At 33.5% G+C, this 21854-nt stretch overlaps 1 protein-coding gene across 7 annotated transcripts in view; it reads left to right on the forward strand.

Moving 5' to 3' along the window:
* KIF20B (kinesin family member 20B) overlaps positions 1-21854 on the forward strand; it is an 85658-nt gene that overhangs the window by 6177 nt on the left and 57627 nt on the right. For 3 of the 7 annotated variants that reach the window (XM_027597175.2, XM_027597177.2, XM_027597179.2), the window contains exons 3-17: positions 3434-3520; positions 3646-3762; positions 4377-4515; positions 5059-5243; positions 6876-6912; positions 7402-7629; positions 8543-8654; positions 9496-9567; positions 9857-10003; positions 11044-11206; positions 11836-12126; positions 16868-17007; positions 17755-17893; positions 18818-19046; positions 19970-20022. In XM_027597175.2, coding sequence (XP_027452976.1) covers positions 3434-3520; positions 3646-3762; positions 4377-4515; positions 5059-5243; positions 6876-6912; positions 7402-7629; positions 8543-8654; positions 9496-9567; positions 9857-10003; positions 11044-11206; positions 11836-12126; positions 16868-17007; positions 17755-17893; positions 18818-19046; positions 19970-20022 — 2139 coding nt within the window. The remainder of the gene's footprint in view (positions 1-3433; positions 3521-3645; positions 3763-4376; positions 4516-5058; positions 5244-6875; positions 6913-7401; positions 7630-8542; positions 8655-9495; positions 9568-9856; positions 10004-11043; positions 11207-11835; positions 12127-16867; positions 17008-17754; positions 17894-18817; positions 19047-19969; positions 20023-21854) is intronic. The other 4 variants (XM_027597178.2, XM_027597180.2, XM_027597181.2 and 1 more) reach the window with 2 other exon arrangements.

Genomic DNA, 21854 nt, shown 5'->3' on the forward strand with positions numbered 1-21854 from the left:
TTCTTTTAGAAGTTTTATAGTTTTAGTTTTACATTTAAGATATCCATTTTGAATTAATTTCTATATACAATATGAGGTGTGTATCCAAATTCTTATTTTTTTACATATAGGTATCCAATTGTTCTAGCCTGATTTGTTGAAAAAGCTGTGCTTTCTGTACTGCATTTTCTTTCCACCTTTATCATAAATCAGATATGCTATGGGGGGGTTATTTCTGAATATTCTATTTCATTGATTTGTCTGTCTTTCTGCCAGTACCCCACTATTTTGATCGCTGTAGTGTTGAAATCAGGTAATGTTATGTTAGCCCACCAAATTTCTTTTTCATAGTTGTTTTGACTATTCTAGGTACTTCGCATTTCTATGTGAATTTTTTTTTTTTTTTTTTTTTTTTAAGTAGGCTCCATGCCCAGCATGGAGCACAATGTGGGGCTTGAACTCAGGACCCTGAGATCAAAACCTGAGCTGAGATCAAGAGTTGGACGCTTAACCAACTGAGCCACCCAGGTGCCCCTCTCTGTGAATTTTTATTAAAAAAATTTTTTTGAACCTTTAAAAAATACATACTTTATATGTGATAAATAGGTTTGCAAGATATACCGAAGCAAGTTTTATATTTGTTTAATTTTCCTGAAATTAAAACACACTTCCTTCTCTTCCCTTTCATTGAAAATCTCTCAACAGAATTATTTTGGCAATTTAGAAGCTGGTATGGACAAAACAGACTAGTGAGAAATATACTTCTATGATTGTCTGGTGTCCATAAATGGACTGGACATTCTGCATTTTAGGAAAAAGAGAACAACATACTGAGCTTAAAAATGTAGCTTTTATCCTTAAAGTTTTTCCTGTATATATTGTGGGTTGCATGGATCTCAATATTTTTTCCATGTTTTATTTATTTATTTAACTTTTATTTTTATTTTTTTTTAAGATTTTATTTATTTTGATTTTTTAAAAATTTAAATTCAATTAACATATAATGTATTATTAGTTTCAGAGGTAGAGGTCATCACTGAACTCTGAATTTTTAAATGAGCTTGTCAATTGCCACAACAAAAGCCTCTTGGGATTTTGATTGCAGTTGCATTGAATCTGTAGATCAGTTTTGGAAGAATTGACATCTTAACATTATTGAGTTTACTGAACAATGAGCAAGGTGTATCTCAATTTCTTTTGGTCTCCTTTAATTTCTTGGAATATTGTTTTGTAGTTTCCAGGGCTTCCCAGTATATAAAAGAATAATTGATTTTTACATATTGATCTTGTATCCTGTTACACTGCTAAACTCATTTAATAGTTCTAGTAACGTTTTTGTAGATTCTGTTTGATTTTTGTATGTAGATGTTAATGTTGTCTATGAATGAAGACAATTTTATTTCTTCCCAATCTGGATGCCCTCCCTCCCTCCCTCCCTTCCTCCCTTCCTTCCTTCCTTCCTTCCTTCCTTCCTTCCTTTTTTCCTTTCTTTTCATTCTTTTTCTTTTTCTTTTCTTTCTTTTTTGTCTTTCTTTTGCCTGATTACATTTACTAGAACCTCTTGTACAGAGTTAGATAAAAATGGTGATAGCAGAAATCCTTGTATTGTTACTTATCTTGCTACTCATCTTAGATTCAGTCTTTCACCATTAAGTATGATGTTGCTGTAGGTTTTTGTAAATGTCCTTTTTCAGGTGAAGGAAGTTCCTGTCTATTCCACTTTGCTGAGAATTATTATGAATGGATGTTGAATACTTGTGTCAATTTCATGTCATCATTCAAATGCTTTTTTCCCCCTACATCTATTAGAGATAAACATTTCTTTTTTTTTTTAAAGATTTTATTTATTTATTAGAGAGAGAGAGAAAGCATGAGCAAGTGTGAGGCAGAGGGAGAGGGACAAGCAGACTGCCCACTGAGGGCTCGATCCCAGAACTCTGGGATTGACCTGAGCTGAAGGCAGTTGCTTAACTGACTGAACCACCCAGGTGCCCCTAGAGATGAACATTTCTTTATTCTTTCAGTGTGGTTATTTACCCAAATTGATTAATGAATGCTAAATTGACCTTGCATTCCTGAGATTAAACATTTTTGGTCAGGATGTATTATCCTATTTTATATATTGGCTAATACTTTGTTAGGGAGTTTTTGCACCTATCTTAATTAGGGATATTGTTTTGTAATTTCTTCTGGGGATATCTTTGTCAGATGTGGTGTCAGGGTTATGTCATACTCAAAATTAGTTGAAAAGCGTTCTCTTACATAAACGCTTTTCAACTCATGATCTCAGGATCATGAGTTTGAGCTCCATGTTAGCTGTAGAGATTACTTACTAAAAGGCCTCTCTGTGATTTGTGTGATTATATCCTAAAGTGTTTGAGAGAATTGACTAATGAATTACCAGAGCCTGGAGTTTTTTTGTGGGATTATTTTATTTGAATGTAAGTTGAATTTCTTTAATAGATACAGGACTGTTCAGATTTTCTAGTTTCTGGGTGTAAATTTTTGTTGTTTTTCTTTAGTAAGTTGTATTTAAGCAATTGTTCCCTTTTTACTTAAAAAACAAAACATTTTTTTCTTAAAGATTTTATTTATTTATTTGACAGAGAGAGAGAGAGACAGCGAAAGAGGGAACACAAGCAGGGGGAGTGGGAAAGGGAGAAGCAGGCTTCCTGCCGAGCAGGGAGCGCGATGCGGGGCTCGATCCCAGGACCCTGGGATCATGACCTGAGCCAAAGGCAGTCACTTAACCAGCTGAGCCACCCAGGCGCCCCAAAAATACATTTCTTTAGAATTATTTTAAGAAATGAACTAAACTCATTTCTTCCCCCAAGGAAGGAATAAAGAGAATGCTGTATAACAAAAAAAAAATTTTTTTTTTTAAAGATTTTATTTATTTATTTTGACAGAGAGAGACAAAGCGAGAGAAGGAACACAAGCAGGGGGAGTCGGAGAGGGAGAAGCAGGCTTCCCGCAGAGCAGGGAGCCCAATGCGGGGCTCGATCCCAGGACCCTGAGATCATGACCTGAGCCGAAGGCAGACACTTTAACCACTGAGCCACCCAGGCGCCCCAGCAAAAAAATTTTAGATGGAATTGAACATTTGGGTTAATAGACTATTCTGGTTGCATGTAATTTATTCTAGAGTACTATGTTTTAGTGACTTAGAGCCCTGTTATTTGTATTTAGTTATAAAGGTTAGGATTTTATGGAAAAGAGGTATATTGTAAACTTTAAGTATAAATATAGAAGGTAGGGGAAACTGAGTCTTTTGTGGTGTTTTTTTGTAAGTAGATTTGCTTCTCTCTTTTCTGTTACAAACAGAAGAATCACTGTTTGCTTAGAGGTTCTGTATAGTCTCAGTTTGTTATGTAATAGCCACTTAAAGAAAGGTGTTTTCTGAAAAGCCGTATTTTGCATTTTTTAAATAGTTATTTTGTTCTTCTTTTTTAAGGCAAATAGCTTGGAATCCAAAGATTATCTCCAGGTTTGTCTTCGAATAAGACCATTTACACAGTCAGAAAAAGAACATGAGTCTGAGGTTTGTGGTGGCTTTAATTGGATTTTACTTTCATTAAATCGACAAAATACCATTGTTTTTATTTATTTATTGTGGGATTCTTTATATTTATTGTGGGATTCTTTATATTTATTTATGTGTTCTAGGGCTGTGTGTATATGCTGGACTCACAGACTATTCTGCTGAAAGATCCTCAAAGCATCCTTGGTAGGTTAAGTGAGAAAAGCTCTGGGCAGATGGCACAGAAATTCAGTTTTTCCAAGGTAAGTGCTTATGTGAAACTGAAGATTTTTCTTTTAAGTAGAAAAGATTTGACTTAGGCTAAATAGCTACATAATTGTATATAATAAACTATATATATCATGTGCTTATGGAACTTAGGTGTTAGGCACTGGTATTTTTTTCTCAAGAGTAGGACTCAAATTTCAGGTTTGTAAATATATAATTGGAAGTGAATAAATTACTGTATAGTTTTTTAACCTTTTTTGTTTTAAGAAATGTTCTTTTCAAAATTTAGATGAAAACTTAATTGACTAGGTCAGATTTCTATCTTGAAAACTTTCTGATAGTAGTTAAACTATCATGTGTATTTGTGAGAGTTGGGGATATTGCACCTATCCTAAGTATATGAATCTTGTAAAAGAAATCTTTTAAGTTTTTGAAACATGAGGGGTGCCTGGCTGGCTCAGTCTGGGGAGCACACAACTCTTGATCTCAGGATCATGAGTTTGAGCTCCATGTTAGCTGGAGAGATTACTTAAATAAATAAATAAGCTTAAAAAAATGAATTTTTAAAACATGAGTTATGGGGGTAGAATTGATTGTAAAAATTTACTTGAATTTTCTAAAAAGACTTGTTTTTAAAAACGCTTATTAGGTTTTTGGCCCAGAAACTACACAGAAGGAATTCTTCCAGGGTTGCATTATGCAGCCAGTAAAAGACCTCTTGAAAGGACAAAGTCGGCTGATTTTTACTTATGGGCTAACCAATTCAGGCAAAACATATACATTTCAAGGTAAACTTACTATTTTTACTGGAAAGGAAAAGAACACTAATATTCACTCATCCTCATAATACTTGCATGTAGTTATGTTTCCATTATCCAGTACATTTGCTCCATTTTTAATAGTAATAGCATATTGAATGTGTATTGCCAATGGCTTTTGATTCAGATTGATTTAATTCATTTGTGAAATTGCTTTATCAACTGTGAAATTGATAGAGAATTAGATGATAAAAATTCAGAAAAAGGATTTATGTGACATAGTGAATTAAGCATGGATAACCAGGGAAGAATTTTGTTTACTTTTATACTTTGTGGTTATGGGTGATTGCAAATGTTATGGCTGATCTGAATGTAAAATTTCAGGTTTTGCCTCAGTATAATAGTTGAAAAATGTCCATTATACAATGAAGAGCAAAGTGATAGAAAACTGAGTAATCTTTCAACTTCTCTCGCTTTTGTCTTAGCTGTTATAAAAGAAGCCTTGGTAATCCAAGAATGTTTTCCACTTTCCTAATACTTTAAGAGAGTATAAAACAAAAATTCTTCTCACAGGCACAGAAGAAAATATTGGTATTCTGCCGCGAACTTTGAATGTATTATTTGATAGTCTTCAGGAAAGACTGTATACAAAGATGAACCTTAAACCACATAGATCGAGAGAATATTTACGGTTATCACCACACCAAGAGAAAGAAGAGGTTGCTAGCAAAAGTGCATTGCTTCGGCAAATTAAAGAGGTATGGAAGTAGTCTAGTATGTGAAAAATATATACATCATGATCTTTTATAAGCTCTTTACTTTGTTTCAGCCTGTACTAGAATATTTTGCGGTGGTGGTGATGATGGTTGTCTTTTCTTTTTGAGAAAAGTATAAACTTGTTTGAAGACCTCTCTTTTTGCTATATATTGTACAAATAGAAATGTTTAAACAGTACAAATGTAAGTGGTTCTGAAATTTTTTTGGTTGTTGTAGAAACAGTACTATATGTAATGATTAAAAAAATTTTTTTTAATTGTAAAAGTAATTTGTACACACAAAATCTAAACAAGGGAATGTGAGAAAGAAGAAGTGAAAATTTCTTAGAACATTTATCTGTTAAGTTATATTGGCCTCTTTTCTTTCTTTCCTTTATTTTTCACAAAGTTTTTTGTAAATGTGTATTTGTCTATTCTTCCTGTTTCTTGTGGATTTTATGTTTTCAGACTTTTATCCTATTAAAGATTGTCAAAACTATTAACAGTTTTTATAGATAGTTGCAAAATATTGATGGGGTTTTTTTTAAGACATTTAGAAATCAGGGTTTCAAGGTAATAAAATATTTTTGTTCAGTGGAGTTCAAAATTCAAGGTCCATGATTGTGATCTCTGAAAGTAAAATAGTGAGTATAAATAAAAATTATGGAAGTTGGTAGGTAGTTGCACAGAAAATTCTTAGAGGAAATTGAAGTCATTAATAATGAAAAAAGTTTCCCTTACAAGTTATCCAGTTAAAACATCATATTGCCTGTGAAGTTATTAAAATATTTAAAAAATGAAATCACGCTTTCATACATTGGTTGTAAAATGTGTTTTTAGAAAACAGTTTGGCAATACTGTGAGTGAGAACTTAAAATATTTCATATCTTTTCATCCACTAATTCACATTTAGGGATATATCCTAAGGAACTAATTAGAATGCAGAAGAAAAAAATTATAAATGAAGATATTTATCTTAGTATTATTTTTACCGAAAAAACTGTAAATAATCTAAATGTTTAGTAATAGGGGAATAATTAATTAATTTCACATCTATTCAGTTACACAGCCACCATTATTTGTTTAAAAATAATTTTTAAGGGGTGCCTGAGTGGCTTAGTCATTAAGCGTCTGCCTTCGGCTCAGGTCATGATCCCAGGGTCCTGGGATGGATCCACGCATTGGGCTCCCTGCTCTGCGGGAAGCCTGCTTCTCCCTCTCCCACTCCCCCTGCTTGTGTTCCCTCTCTTGCTGTGTCTCTCTCTGTCAAATAAATAAATAAAATCTTAAAAAAAATTTTTTTTTAATTATAGTGAGTAAAAGTAAAAGCTCTCAATGTAATAAATGTGGGGAATAGAATAGAAAGGAATATATTGAATATTACTAGTAATTACCTGTGAGTGGCAGGGATTATATGTGATGATATTCTTTTTAATATTCTTCTGTGGTTTCCCAGATTTCTTATTATGAGACTGTATTATTTAACTAGGGGAAAGAATTAATGGAGGTCATTGAATTAAGTAGATGAAAGGTTGTGGTTTGGTTGGTGAGTTATTCGGATAGATAATCAATGTACGGGTTATTTAACCTTAACTAAAAATAGTTTTTAACTTAAACAAAATTGTTCCTTTTTAGGTTGTGATGCAGAATGATAGTTACGATACTCTTTATGGTAAGGTTTCCTTTCCTTTCTCACTTTTCAAATGTTGATTATATGAAATACATTTGAATAGCTTTTAATTTTTGAATCACTCCTAATTTAATTTTTTTTAATGACAGTAATTCTTGGAAAATGGTACATACTAACAAGAAATATCAGTCACTGTAAAGTTTTATTTGGGTTTAATATCACAGAGAATCCCTTTCACTTGTAACTTTCATGTAGAATTCAAGAGAGATATTATTTTTTCTTTGTCCTTTACATGTAACTTCAATTTGATTCATCGGCATTATTTCAGAAAGAAAAGAAAGATAAAAAGAAGCCAAGCTTTGGTTAATACAGATTTTTTTTTTTACATCTGCTTTGGTCCAAAAAGTGTTTAACATTGTTAGTTTAAAGATTAAGGATACTTAGTTTTTCAAGTCCAGAGGTCTTGATCTGTCTTGTCTCATTTTTAGCCAATTTCTTAATTTTGTGATTATCCTTTTTTATTTTTTGTAGGAAGTTTAATCAACTCTTTGAATATCCCAGAGTTTGAAGAATCCATGAAAGATTGTGAACAAGCTAGCTTGAATATGGATAATAATATAAAATTTTCTGTGTGGGTTTCTTTCTTTGAGATTTACAATGAATGTATTTATGACTTGTTTGCTCCTGTATTATCTAAGTTCCAAAAGAGAAAGATGCTACGCCTTTCGCAAGATGTAAAGGGCTATTCTTTTATAAAAGGTATAGTAATGAGTGCTTTGTATCTTCTTGCTCTGAAGTTTCTTTCTAAGCTTTATTACAGCAAACTGGAGATTGAAAATTTTTATATTAATAACATCAACATAGAGAAGTTTGTGCTTTGGAGGTACTTTTTGGTATGTTAATTAAACCTGAGTGTAAAGGGGTCAGTGTTGATATTGTTTTGCTTGAGTGTCATTGATGGGGTTTTGGGAGGTGGGAAAAGCTGTGTGGGTTGGTATTCACATTATTCTGCTGCTTTGTAGCACCTGTGAAGCTATGGAAATGTATCTGTTCTTCCACTGTGGTGTTTTTCCAACTTTTTAAAGCCACTACTCAAAGTAGGAAGTACATACATATATTAATAACATCATGATCTAGTACTCATATGTGTATATGTATGTATACATACTTAGAACTCAGAAGTTTCATTAATTATACTTACCCTTAGTATAAGGAATACACTTTGATATTTTTCTGTATTCTACTTCATTTTTATAAAATGCTGGTTATGACCCTAAATTTGACTTCATGATTCCCTAATGAATTGCAATGTGCAGTGTCTCACATTGTAGATTTAATCCATAGGATGCTTTGTCTTTGTCTTTTTTTTTTTCCCCAGATGTTTAATTCTAAGGAATCTCTTCTATTTTTAATTTTCCCTTTGGCCTACTATTGAAAAACATGTGTTTGTATAACTTAAATATTGGAAAATAATTATAATATCCTCCTCTTGTGTATCTCTTTTCTAGTGGAATATAGAATACCTGAGTGGCTTTCACCTAACCTAGGGGATGTTATTAAAAGATTTCATTATGTGTCTTTGGGAAAAGAGGTTGCAAATCTCTAAAGAGATTACATTGTATAGCAAGTGCTGTTTTTATAAAGTGGTATGTGTCCTCTTTACTTTTCAAAGATCTACAGTGGATTCAAGTATCTGATTCCAAAGAAGCATATAGACTCTTAAAACTAGGAATAAAGCACCAGAGTGTTGCCTTCACAAAGCTGAACAATGCTTCTAGTAGAAGGTAAAGAAGAAACCCTGCTGTTTGAGCTTGAAGCACCCAGGGTGTTCTGTGGTATTGTAAATACAACTAATTTAAGATTAAAGTGGGCAGTAGGTTCTCTGATATGTTAAATGAATTCATGGGCACAAAAAATATTTTGTTAAGAGCACTAAACACATAAGACTATCAGGACTATTTATTGTTCTAACAAAATTTAGTAATTTGCATGAAGTCTCTTAGGTATTTTTATTCTTTATGTGAATATCTAACCTCAGTATTTTAAGAATTACCTACAATATGCATCTCAAGGGGTTAAGGAATGATGTTTTTGAAGGAAGGGATTGAGGCATGAGAGACAAAAGGAACTAAGTTTAAGCAGTGAGATATTTAAAACAGGTTGTCTCTTAAGGAGGAAAGAGCCCTGTCCCCCAAGCTCAGTATGCCATGAAGATAGTATATGATCCAGATTAGCCTATATTTGGGCTAATGTATGCTTTACTTTAGGTATATATTAAAAGAAAATTAGCATATATACCATTTTAACTAATAGTATGATCTTTGCAAGTAAATTGAGCTTTTACTGTAAGTGATTTCACTAATAGAAGCTGGAATGTTAAGAGGAGAGGGTTCAAAGATTTGGGGCTAAATGAAAGATAAGGTATTTGGTTTTAGGGAGTTTGGTATGTAGGTGATAGTGGAATACTGGATTGAAATATCTGGCAACTAGTTGGGAAGTGCAGTGCTGGAGGTATGGTTAGTATTAGGATATAAATAGATGTTGATTTAGATGCTTGCTTTGCCTATTTAGAATACAGAAATTAAGAATGAAAGATAACATTGGATTTTTCTATATTTCTTTTAGTCACAGCATATTCACTATTAGAATATTACAGATTGAAGATTCTGAAATGCCTCGTGTAATGCGAGTCAGTGAGTAAGTTGAGCATTCTTTAGATTGTAATTATTCTGGGAGTTCCTGGGTGGCTCATTTGATTACGTGCTCAGGTCTTGATCTTAGGAGTGTGGGATTGAGCCCCGTTATCGGGCTCCATGCTAAGCATGGAGCCTGCTAAAGATTCTTTCTCCCCCGCGCCCTCTACCCCATAGCCCCCACTAATGTTGTCTCTCTCTCACTTAAAAAAAAAGTTGTAATTATTTTGAATTGTTTTGTTTTGAAGAACTTTATATATATATATATTTTTTTTTTTTTTTGGTTAATTCAGATTGTGTTTATGTGATCTTGCTGGTTCAGAAAGAAGCATGAAGACACAGAATGAAGGGGAAAGGTTAAGAGAGACTGGGAATATCAACACTTCTTTATTGACTCTGGGAAAGTGTATCAATGTTTTGAAAAACAGTGAAAAGTCAAAGTAAGTGTTGCTGGAAGTGCTATGGGTATATATGTATATTTTTTAAATTTTATTTTATTATGTTAATCACCATACATTACATCATTAGTTTTTGATGTAGTGTTCCATGATTCATTGTTTTCGTATAACACCCAGTGCTCCACTCAATACATGCCCTCTTTAATACCCATCACCGGGCTAACCCATCCCCCCACCCCCCTCCCCTCAATTTGTTTCTCAGAGTCCATAGTCTCTCACGGTTCGTCTCCCCCTCCGATTTCCCCCCCTTCATTCTTCCGCTCCTGCTATCTTCTTCTTCTTTTTTTTTTTTTTTTAACATAAAATGTATTATTTGCTTCAGAGGTACAGATCTGTGATTCAACAGTCTTGCACAATTCACAGCCCTCACCATGCTATGGGTATATTAAGTGTTAATATTTAAACTTTCAACTCTAATTTTAGAAAGTTTTTTGTTTTTAACCTGCTTTTATGTAATGGCTATACATGAATTATGATAGAAATACTTAGAGTTCTTGGATTAAAAAAAATTGAAATAAAAAACAATGTCAGTTGATGCCAGTGACTCATCAAGTAAACGTTATTTTCCATAGCAAGTATATGTCAACAGACACTTTAGATAATAAGCTTCTCATGATCCTGGCTTAACATCTACAACCACTTTATTCTTACTAATTATTGTGTTCTTCTAGATGTGATAGATTTCTGCATTAATTAGCGTTTTAGGCTGAGTAAATTGTAATTAGCCTTTATCATTTTTAGTAAAGGTGTTTCATGGCATATATTGTAAAATTGCTTTACACTACAAAACAACCACTTCAATGTGATTTTCTTAACATTTTGTCTAGTGAGTTATTGTTAGTGTTATTATTAGCAGTATTTAAAGAAAATAGTATAAATAAACAGAAAATGACTTTTATAGGCTAACCACTAACCTAGAAGTCCTTGATAGGTAGATTAATTATTTCTTTGTAAAATTTATTAGCGTTCTGGCTTCATGAGATTTGTTTTAACTTAGAGTTTTTTGAAAATTTTTTCCATAGGTTTCAACAGCACGTGCCTTTCCGGGAAAGTAAACTGACCCACTATTTTCAAAGTTTTTTTAATGGTAAAGGGAAAATATGCATGATTGTCAACATCAGCCAATGTTATTTTGCCTATGATGAAACGCTCAATGTGTTGAAATTCTCAGCCATTGCACAAAAAGTAAATATATTTAAATTTCTGCAGAATTCATTAAGTCTCTTATTAGAATATGAACCAGTTTTTTCTCAGCATAGCTAATACATTTTGCACTTACAACTGTAAACCTAGGAAATAATTGAAAATTAAAAATGTAAATGTTTGACCAAGTAAGAGGACATGTGACAAGATTGAAAGTTTCCCCTGGTATTATTATATTTTTTTTTAAGATTTATTTATTTGTTTTAGAGAATGAGCGAGAGGAGAGAGAGAAAGAAAGCATGGGAGGGGGAGGAGCAGAGACAGAGGGAGAGAGAAACCCAAGCAGACTCCAAGCTGAGTGTGGAGCCCAACATAGGGCTCTATCCCACAACCCTTGAGCCGAAACCAGGAGTTGGATGCTCAACCAACTGAGCCACCCAGGCGCCCCCAAATTACGAGTATTCTTGTAATGAATTGTCTGCTCTGCCACCCATCTAGTTTACTTAGTGGCTAATCAGGAAGCCCTTCTGCTAGGAGTCCTTCTTGTATGTTTGTTTGCATAGGTCTTTTTTAAACACTAGAATTGTCATTTGACTTAAATTTATGAAATTATTTTTTAGTTGACAGTTTTTCCTTTTCTGTTTTAAAAGTCACATTGGATATTTTAACAGGTTTGTGTTCCAGACATTTTATATTCTTCTCAGGAGAAATCATTTGGACCTGCCAAGTCTTCTCAAGATGTATTATTAGACATTAATAATTCAGTTAATAAAATATTAAATGTAAAAAGATCCACAATTTCATGGGAAAGTGGTCTGGAAGACGTGGTGGAAGATGAAGATCTAACTGAGGATCTAGAAAAAGGTGAAGAAAACCAAAATGTGGAAACTGAACTTACTGATGAAGATCTAGATAAAACATTGGAGGAAGATAAGGCTTTCATTAGCTACGAGGAGAAGAGAGTATGTATTATGAACTCATACTTCTAAGCTTGGCTTATTATTGTGAAGCTAGAGTTAACAATACTTAAGGCTCCCTGTCTTCCAATTTTTCTTCAACAATATGCTAAATTTTTTATATATCTCAACTTTATATTTTGAAAGAAAAATTTTTTTTAAAGATTTTATTTTTAAGTAATCTCTACAGCTAATGTGGGGCTTGAACTCACAACTCTGAGATCAAGAGTTGCACACTGTACCAACTGAGCCAGCCAGGCGCCCTTATAATTTGAAAAATTTTAAACCCACAGGAAGACTAGTACAATGAAAACCCATTGGATTTGTCAGTTAACACTTTACCATGTTTAATTCCTTATGCATATGTGAATACACAGATTTTTTGCCTGTACCATTTGAAAACAAGGTATAGACATAATGAATGATACCTTACAACTAACTACTTCAGCATGTTTCCTAATACTGTAGACCTACTTCTTATGATCACAAGACCATTTTCATACCAAAGCAATTTAACATTGATAGAATAATATAATCTGTTACACTATTCATATTGAGATTTCTTCAGTGATCCCAGTATGTTCTTTATGGCCACTTTGTTTTTAATCTACAACCAAAGTTAAAAAGTTGCTTTTTGATTGTCATGTTTCTTATGTTTCTTTAGTTATTTGTGATCTAACAAAGATATTTTTGAGAAGTTGAGGCTAGTTGTCTTATAGAATACCCCCAATCTGGATTTCTCTGATTTTTCTTCATGATTCAGGATTACACTATTATATAGGTCAAGTTGTGAATTTCCTATTGTATCCTATCTGGACACACATGATGTCTGATTTCCCCATTCTTGGTAATGCTAAGTTTTGCTTATTTGGTTAAGGTATTGTGTTTCAGATCTCTTTTCATTGTAAAAGTATATCACCTGTGGGATGATACTTTGAGACCTGTGAATATCTTGTACTGCAGTATGCTTTCACTCAATGATTTTGGCATACTCCACCAAACTTAGTTTGCAATCTTAAGTACAAGCACTCAAAATAGCCACCCAGTACCAATTATTTTTTCTTCAAAACAGGAATTGGTTAGTCATATTTATGGTAAATAAGTAAGATTGAACAGTGGTAACTTTAGCCTCTGTCCAAATACAGTTCACACATTTATTTACATTGTGTTAATCCTGATATTTAGCTCATGTTCACATTACTGGTTCCCCTCATTAACTGGCCATAACTACATCTATATATATGGAGTCTTCTTACCATTGTCCTAGAACACTGGTAACCTTGTGCTCATGGGTGTGCTTTAATGGTGTTGACAAATCTCACATCCTAGGACCCTTGGACTGTAGAAGTCCAAGTAGTCGGATGATGTATTGGGTTATATATTCTCATTTTAATAATTTACTTCATTGTCCCTGAAAGCCATCATTGCACCTGTATTGTTTGGAAATGAGAATGAAAGCTTCAGATCCTAGTCCCAATTTATCTGGTTACTATGTGATGGGATCTTGTTTACCATGGACCTCTGTGGTGTAATATTTTACCTCAGTGACAAAAGGAGTGATCAGTCGTCCTATTTTAGTTTGTATTGATCTTCTCAAAGCTGAAGTTCATATATAATGTTGGATTAAAGTTGAAATGTTAGTAAAATTTCTGAATTTACCAGAGAAAAATAATGTTACAGTTTATAATTGATTACATAGTGTAACTGCATATCTTCCTATAACATTGATAAAATAAAAATTTCATCAAAGTGTATTATAATATTTAACTTTTAAAAATGAAATTGATTAGATTGCTTCCTTTATATTATTAGCATTTAAAAAAATTTTTTTTATTTTTTAAAGATTTTATTTATTTGAGAGAGAGACACAGTGAGAGAGGGAACACAAGCAGGGGGAGTGGGAGAGGGAAAAGCAGGCTTCCCGCTGAGCAGGGAGCCCGATGCCGGGCTCGATCCCAGGACCCTGGGATCATGACCTGAGCCAAAGGCAGACGCTTAACGGCTGAGCCACCCAGGCGCCCCTATATTATTAGCATTTTAATTGGCATTAAAAATCATTATGAGATACATTGATATTAGCATATTAATACTTAGGGTTCATTTAGCTAGAAAGACAAGATTTTTTTTTAGCAAAAACATCATATGCTAACAATGATAAAAAATGAATTGTTGACAATTATTAAAATAAACCAGTTTCCCAAGCTATTCCCACATTCGTGTAGATTTCTCTAGGTTTCCCACATTTCTTCTTTAATCATTACAGTTTATTGTTTTATTTTTTTAAATTTAAATTCAATTAATTAACATACAGTGTATTATTAGTTTCAGAGGTAGAGTTCAGTGATTCATCAGTCTTCTATAATGCCCAGTGTTCATTATATCACGTGCCTTCCTTAATGTCCATCACCCAGTTACCTCCCCCCTCCCCAGCAACCCTGTTTGTTTCCTGTGTTAAAGAGTCTCTTATGGTTTGTCTCCCTCTCTGATTTCATCTTGTTTTATTTTTCCCTCCCTTCCCCTGTGATACTCTGTTTTGTTTCTTAAATTCCACCATGAGTGAGATCATATGATGATTGTCTTTCTCTGATTGACTTATTTCGCTTAGCATAATACATCGTTGCAAATGGCAAGATTTCATTTTTTTGATGGCTGAGTAGTATTCCCTTGTGTATGCATACACCACATCTTTATCCATTCATCGTTGATGGACATCTGGGCTCTTTCCATAGTTTGGCTATTGTGGACATTGCTGCTGTAAACAGGGGCTCCCGGGTGGCTTCTTGACTCTTGATCTCAGCTCAGGTCTCATTACAGCTTATTGTTAGTTTGTTTGTTTTTTAAAGATTTTATTTATTTGACAGAGAGACAGCAATAGAGGGAACAGAAGCAGGGGGAGTGGGAGAGGGAGAAGCAGGCTTCCCGCTGAGCAGGGAACCTGATGCGGGGCTCGATCCCAGGACCCTGGGACCATGACCTGAGCCGAAGGCAGACACTTAACAACTGAGCCACCAGATGCCCCTACAGCTTATTGTTTTAAACATTGGGAAAATGTGGTTGTTTGAAATTTTAAAAGTATTAATCATGGTAGAGTTTGGAAAAAAAAAGGGCAACAAATTAAAGATCTCTTTACATACCACTCACCTTAATGGATTTTTACTGTACATTACTCTTCTGTATCCTGATTTTCTTCACTTAAAAGTAAATTGTGCAAAGTATGAATTATTTATACAAGTCATCATTGTTCATTACAGTAGGTTACTGTGTGATTGTACCATAATTGAACCAATCTTTTATGATTGACTTTTGAATTAGGTTTCACTTTTCCTTAAATATAACTGCTACCACAAAACAATACTCTGATAACCATTCTCACAGCCAAAACACTGGGTCCTGTTATATAAGTATTTCCTCAGTATAGGTTCTTTTTTTTTTTAATGTTATGTTAATCACCATGCATTACATCATTAATTTTTGATGTAGTGTTCCATGATTCATTGTTTGCGTATAACACCCAGTGCTCCATTCAGTACATGCCCTCTTTAATACCCATCACCAGGCTAACCCATTCATCCACCCCCCCTCCCGTCTAGAACCCTCAATTTGTTTCTCGGAGTCCATAATCTCTCATGGTTCGTCTCCCCCTCTGATTCCCCCCCTTCATTTTTCCCTTCCTGCTATCTTCTTTTTTTTTTAACATATAATGTATTATTTGTTTCAGAGGTATAGGTCTGTGATTCAACAGTCTTGCACAATTCACAGCGCTCACCATAGCACATACCCTCCCCAGTGTCCATCACCCAGCCACCCCATCCCTCCCACGCCCTCCACTCCAGCAACCCTCAGTTTGTTTCCTGAGATTAAGAATTCCTCATATCAGTGAGGTCATATGATACATGTCTTTCTCTGATTGACTTATTTCACTAAGCATAGGTTCTTAAGAGAATTTCAAAGTCAGGATATCTATAGAAAATATTTTCAGATATAAAATTGAGACATTGAAAGATTTGTAGCTTTGAGAGAATTTATTGGTTAATTTATTATTGAGAAACTTTAAGTAGAAACCTTAAGGAATATAAGGCTATTATCTGATGCTATAATTTATTTTATTATAGATCTATATTGGTCATGTCAAGTGTTAATTGCTTTATTTATTCATTGTCCATATTATATGATTATGCTTTTTCCAAGGTCTTGGAGTTGTTGCTCACATTTGGATAGTTATAAAAGCCAAATAAGATAAGTTTATGTAACATTTCTTTTTTCCATTTTGGAAAGTATTTGGGGGTTCTTAGTAACTACTCTGTAACACTTAGGCTTTAGATCTTGACTAATTTAAAATCCAACCTTTAGCACTTTCCACAGACCTGGTCTTTACTTTCTTCACCTATGAAATATAGATGCTGCTACCAAGCTCACAGAGGTTGTGTGGATTGAAAGGCATCAAATATGAACTCTCCAGAGTAGTTCCTGGTAGATAATAGAATTTCAGATTTTTTTCTTCTTTTTCCTTTCTTCATGTAGTCATACAGTAAGACATTTGAGTTACTGTGAGTGTATTTTTAAAGTGCAGAGAGGCCCACCTCATATTTCAGATTAATGAATTTCTGCAATACATAGTTTTCAGTGAGAATATTATCATTAAAAGGATGCATAATTATAGTCGAGTAAATGAGTTATTTTTGAATGCTCAGACTAGGATTTCTTTTGGGATATATTTGTTCTTAGGACTTTAATATTTATGTTTTAGAAACTGTTGGATTTAATCGAAGACTTGAAAAAAAAACTGATAAATGAAAGAAAAGAAAAGTTAACATTGGAATTTAAAATTCGTGATGAAGTTACACAGGAGTTTACTCAGTATTTAGCTCAACGGGAAGCTGACTTTAAGTAAGTTATTTCTTTCATGTCCTAGTAGAAATTGAGAATTTTATTTGTTCAGAATTCTTAAAAGTTACTTACTTATATTAAGTGGCTTCTGAATTCTGACCTTTCTATGGGCTTGAAAGTAACGTGCTAATCCTCACAGTGATTCAGAGTTGTACGTGAATGATTTAAAATTTGCTTCTAATTTATAATGTACTTAATCTTAGAAATTTATTTTTATTATTTATTTTTTTCATCATGATAAGTGTACTCTTTAATCCCCATCACCCATATGACCCCCCCCCCCACACTTCCCCTTTGGTAACCATCAGTTTGTTCTCTGCTTAAGAATCTGTTTCTTGGTTTGTCTCTCTTTTTTCCCTTTGCTCATTTGTTTTGTTTCTTAAATTCCACATATGAGTGAGATCATACGGTATTTGTCTTTCTTTGACTTATTTTGCTTAGCATTATAATCCCTAGCTCTATCCATGTTGTTGTAAATGGCAATATTTCGTTTCTTTTTATGGCTGAATAATACTCCATTTTGTGTGTGTGTGTGTGTGTATACACACACACACACACACACACACGTATATATACACACACATCTTTATGCATTTGTCTATCGATGGACACTTGGGCTGCTTCTGTAGTTTGGCTACTGTAAATAATGTTGCAGTATACATAGGGGTGCATGTATCCTTAATCTTGGAAATTAAAAAAAACACAAAGTGTTGCTTTTTCTTAATGGGATTAATTTGTGTTATGAAGGGAAACTCTCCTCCAGGAACGGGAGATACTTGAGGAAAATGCTGAATGTCGTTTGGCTATCTTCAAGGATTTGGTTGGTAAATGTGACACTCAAGAAGAACCAGTGAATGAAGATTGTGCCATGAAAGTTGAAACCAAAGTATGTTAACTGAAATGTTAGGTAGTGATGTTTTTGGTGCCAGCATGTAGTGTACCACATCAATAATGAAAAAACATTAACATACTTGAGAATTAAACAACTTACTATGTAGCTTTATTCAGCATGCTTTGCTAGGAATTTAAGCACAATTAGTTTAAATATAGGTATTAGAGTAGAAAAAATTATGTGTCTGTTATGTTTATATCTCATTTTGGTGTTGCTTTTGAGTCATTGTATTGATTATAGGTAGGTAGGTTCCTTTTAGTCTGATTATGGGATGCCTCTCTTGGATTTGTGTTAAACAGTTTCAGAGGGACCTAAGAGTCCCTTATACTGCTCTGATTAAAACAAAAGCATTATATGTAAAAAGGATTGCTCTTGTTGGCTGACTGACCATTCCCCGCTGTTGAGGAAACATTATCCTTTTCTGCTGCTTCCACTGAAATTGATATCTTTGGGGGGTTGTTTGATTTTGTTTTGCTTTTTTAATTACTCAGTTTTGGGGCTTGGGATGGTGATGTCCTGGCTCTTGCTGTCAAATCATCTTTATGTGTCCCAGACATGGTTTGGCTCTTGGACTGAGTTGTGATAATGGAGGTTTGTTTCCTCAGCTATCCCAACAGAGACTTAGGAGACATATAAGTGAAAGTATACCTGAACTGATGTCATAATTGTTCTATAGTGACTTATAGCTTATGACTTTTTTTTTTAATGGAACTATGTCTCACATTCCGTAAAACAAAAAATGAGTAATGGAACAAAGCTTTTTTATAATTGGAGATACTTTAATATACTTTATTGAAAAACATTTTAAGTTGTGAATTTTTTGCTACATGTTCTTAAAATTGTCTAAATCAGATAGTACCACATTGTAAGAGTGAAAGCCACTGTTAACATTAGGCATGTGGTTTTTGCTATTTTTAGGAAGCACATAATTATGTAGGAATTGAAGATATCATTGATTCTCTTCAAGATGATGTCACTGATATTAAGAAACAGGCTGAAATTGCTCACTTATATATTGCATCTCTTGCTGACCCCCAGGAAGCTATTGCTTGTTTAGAAATAAAGTTTAATCAAGTTAAAGCTGAATTAGCTAAAACCAAAGAAGAATTAATCAAAACCCAGGAAGAATTAAAAAAGAGAGAAAGTGGTAAGTAGATGTATTTTATCCATATTTAGATGTTACAAATGCATAAAAAGATAGTTGGTGAATATAAGAAATTTATGCAGCTTATTTGCCGTAGTGACAAGAAGATTCTTTGATCTAGGTAACATATTTAAAGTTTAACATTTTAGTGACTTTATAGTAATTTACTATTAAACAATTTTTTTGCCTTCATTTACTTTCAGACTAGTATTAGTAGAAAATGGACTTCTCAAAAAAAAAACCCAAAAAACCCAAACCAAAGAACAACCACCAAACTAAGCATTAGTTTTATCAGCAAATTAAGAAATCTTACAGGACATTATAATGCTGTGAATTTTATTCTTCTGTATTTTTTTTGAATTGTCATAATGTAGTAGATTCTGCTCTGGGCTTGTAAGTTTGGGATAAAGTGACTCCTATGGAGTGGTCTTAAGTTTGTTGGTGCTCCATTCCAGCTCAGAGCTATATATATATATATATATATTTTTTTTTTTTTTAATTTATATATATATATTTTTTAATTAATATATATGTATATTTATAATGTCCTATCTGGTTTTTAAAAGTGTTAGGTGAAATATTCTGCCCTTTTCTGTGTGAAAATGGTTAGAAAATAGCAGGTAAGAGGTATCTCTTCATAATTAAGTGGACTAGAAAGTGGACTACTATTTTCCTCTTTTCTCTGAAATTATACCAGAAATTTTTTACAATTTAGTGTGTTGTCATTCATTTTTACCCTGCATGGGATGTTGAATGTGGCTTTTTCAGAAACATTGCCCTCTGGGGGTAGAATTAGTAGCTAAGTGCTTTGTGCTTCTAGTGCTGTCAAAATCATTTTTCCCAAATGTAACACGTTTCATGATTATTCAGTGATATATTTTTTTTAGACGCTTAGTTATTTATTTTCAATATTCTTATTTTTTCAGAATCAGAAATTAATTTAAATTCATTGGTTCAAGAGCTTGAGAAATCTAATAAGGTAATACTTCAAGTTTTATTTTGTCTTGATAAGGAACTTAATAATTAAGCAATTGAAGGAACATGAATTATGACAAGGTACATTTATTTTAAAAATAATTTTTAAAAAAGTAATAATTGATAAAAAATTGAAAATTATAAGTTTTCAATGATAGTCACTGGAAAGTTTCTTTAGTCTTTCCAGAAGATATTTATTTATATATAGGGAACATACACATCTTTTAAAAAGTTTACACAAATTAGGAGCACTTGGATAGCTTAGTTGGTTAAGCGTCTGACTCTTGATTTCGGCTCAGGTCTTGATCTCAGGGTTGTGAGTTCAAGTCCTGCGTTGGGCTCCATGCTGGGCATAGAACCTACTTAAAAAGAGATTTACACAAATGGGATTAATTAATTTTGTGTCTTGTTTTCTTCCCTCAAAAGATGCCTTGGAGGTAATTCTACATTAGCACATAGAGATCTGTGTTATTCTTTCACTAGGTGAATAGTGTTGATTGATGCATTTAAATGGTATTTATTTCATCTAAAATTTTAAAGTATGGGATATGGCTTGAGCAATGTGCAGCATTGAATTCTGAAGATCTTTGGCACTTTGATCAGATAATTATTCCAAATGGTTGTAGATGGATTTGACATTGATAGGTTTAAATATGAAATTATAAATATATGTCGAGGTAAAGTGAATTTAGAACTCTAAACTTGCTATTTTTTCTGACCTTCTCTGGCATGGGTCTTCTTCTTCTTTTTTTTTTTAAAGGATTTTTATTTATTTGACAGAGAGAGAGAGAGCACAAGCAGGGTGAGCAGGAGAGAGAGAAGCAGGCTTCCCGCTGAGCAGGAAGCCTGATGTGGGCCTTGCTCCCAGGACCCTGGGATCATGACCTGAGCCGAAGGCAGACGCTTAACGACTGAGCCACCCAGGTGCCCCTGGCATGGGTCTTCTTACATCAGTTTACATTTATACTTCTCAAGAGCTAAATATTTTAAGATATGACAGACATAAGTCAAGATCTTTGGTGTCTAATATCTAGAATTTAAAGAAGTAACCAAAATAATGTACTTAGCAGAAGACATTACAGCTACTGTTTAGACGATTCCTAATCTTTTCCTTTATTTTTTTCTAGTTATAAAAATAGTAGACACTAGCTATAAAAAGTCAGTTATATTAAGCTATGTAAAATAGAAGATAAAAAAGGTCCCCATAATCTTCCTCCTGAATAAAAATAAGAGAAAACCAAGTTGGTTGGTAGCTTTTTTTAGAACTTTACCTTATACATATTTATTTATTTAAAAGATTTTATTTATCTATTTAAGAGACAGAGAGAGTGCACACGAGCAGGGACGAGGGGCAGAGGGAGAAGGAGAATCTCAAGCAGACTCCCCACTGAGTGCAGAACCTGCCACAGGTCGATCCCAGGATGCTGAGATCATGACCTGAGCTGAAATCAAGAGTCGGACGCTTAACTGACTGAGCCACGTGGGCGCCTCATATGTATTTATTTTTATAGAATACTTAACTATGTACTCTCTAAAATGCTTTACATATATTAACTCATTTAGATCTCAGAACAACTTTATGATGTAGATACTGTTACTGTTTTTTATTTTTACAGAGACATAAAGTAACTTGCCCAGGGTCGTACAACTAGAAGGTGGAAAAGTTAGGATTCAGACCGGGACAGTCTGATTCCAGATTCCTCTTACCCAATATACTATATTGCTTTTCTTCCCTTTATTTAAATATATGTCATTTTTTAAACAAAAATAAGGTCATACTATGCATACTTACAGGTATTTTTATTTAGTCTTAAAATTTGAAGGAATTCTAAAATT

This window comes from Zalophus californianus, chromosome 15, assembly GCF_009762305.2.
Source record: "Zalophus californianus isolate mZalCal1 chromosome 15, mZalCal1.pri.v2, whole genome shotgun sequence".
Lineage (NCBI taxonomy): Eukaryota > Metazoa > Chordata > Mammalia > Carnivora > Otariidae > Zalophus > Zalophus californianus.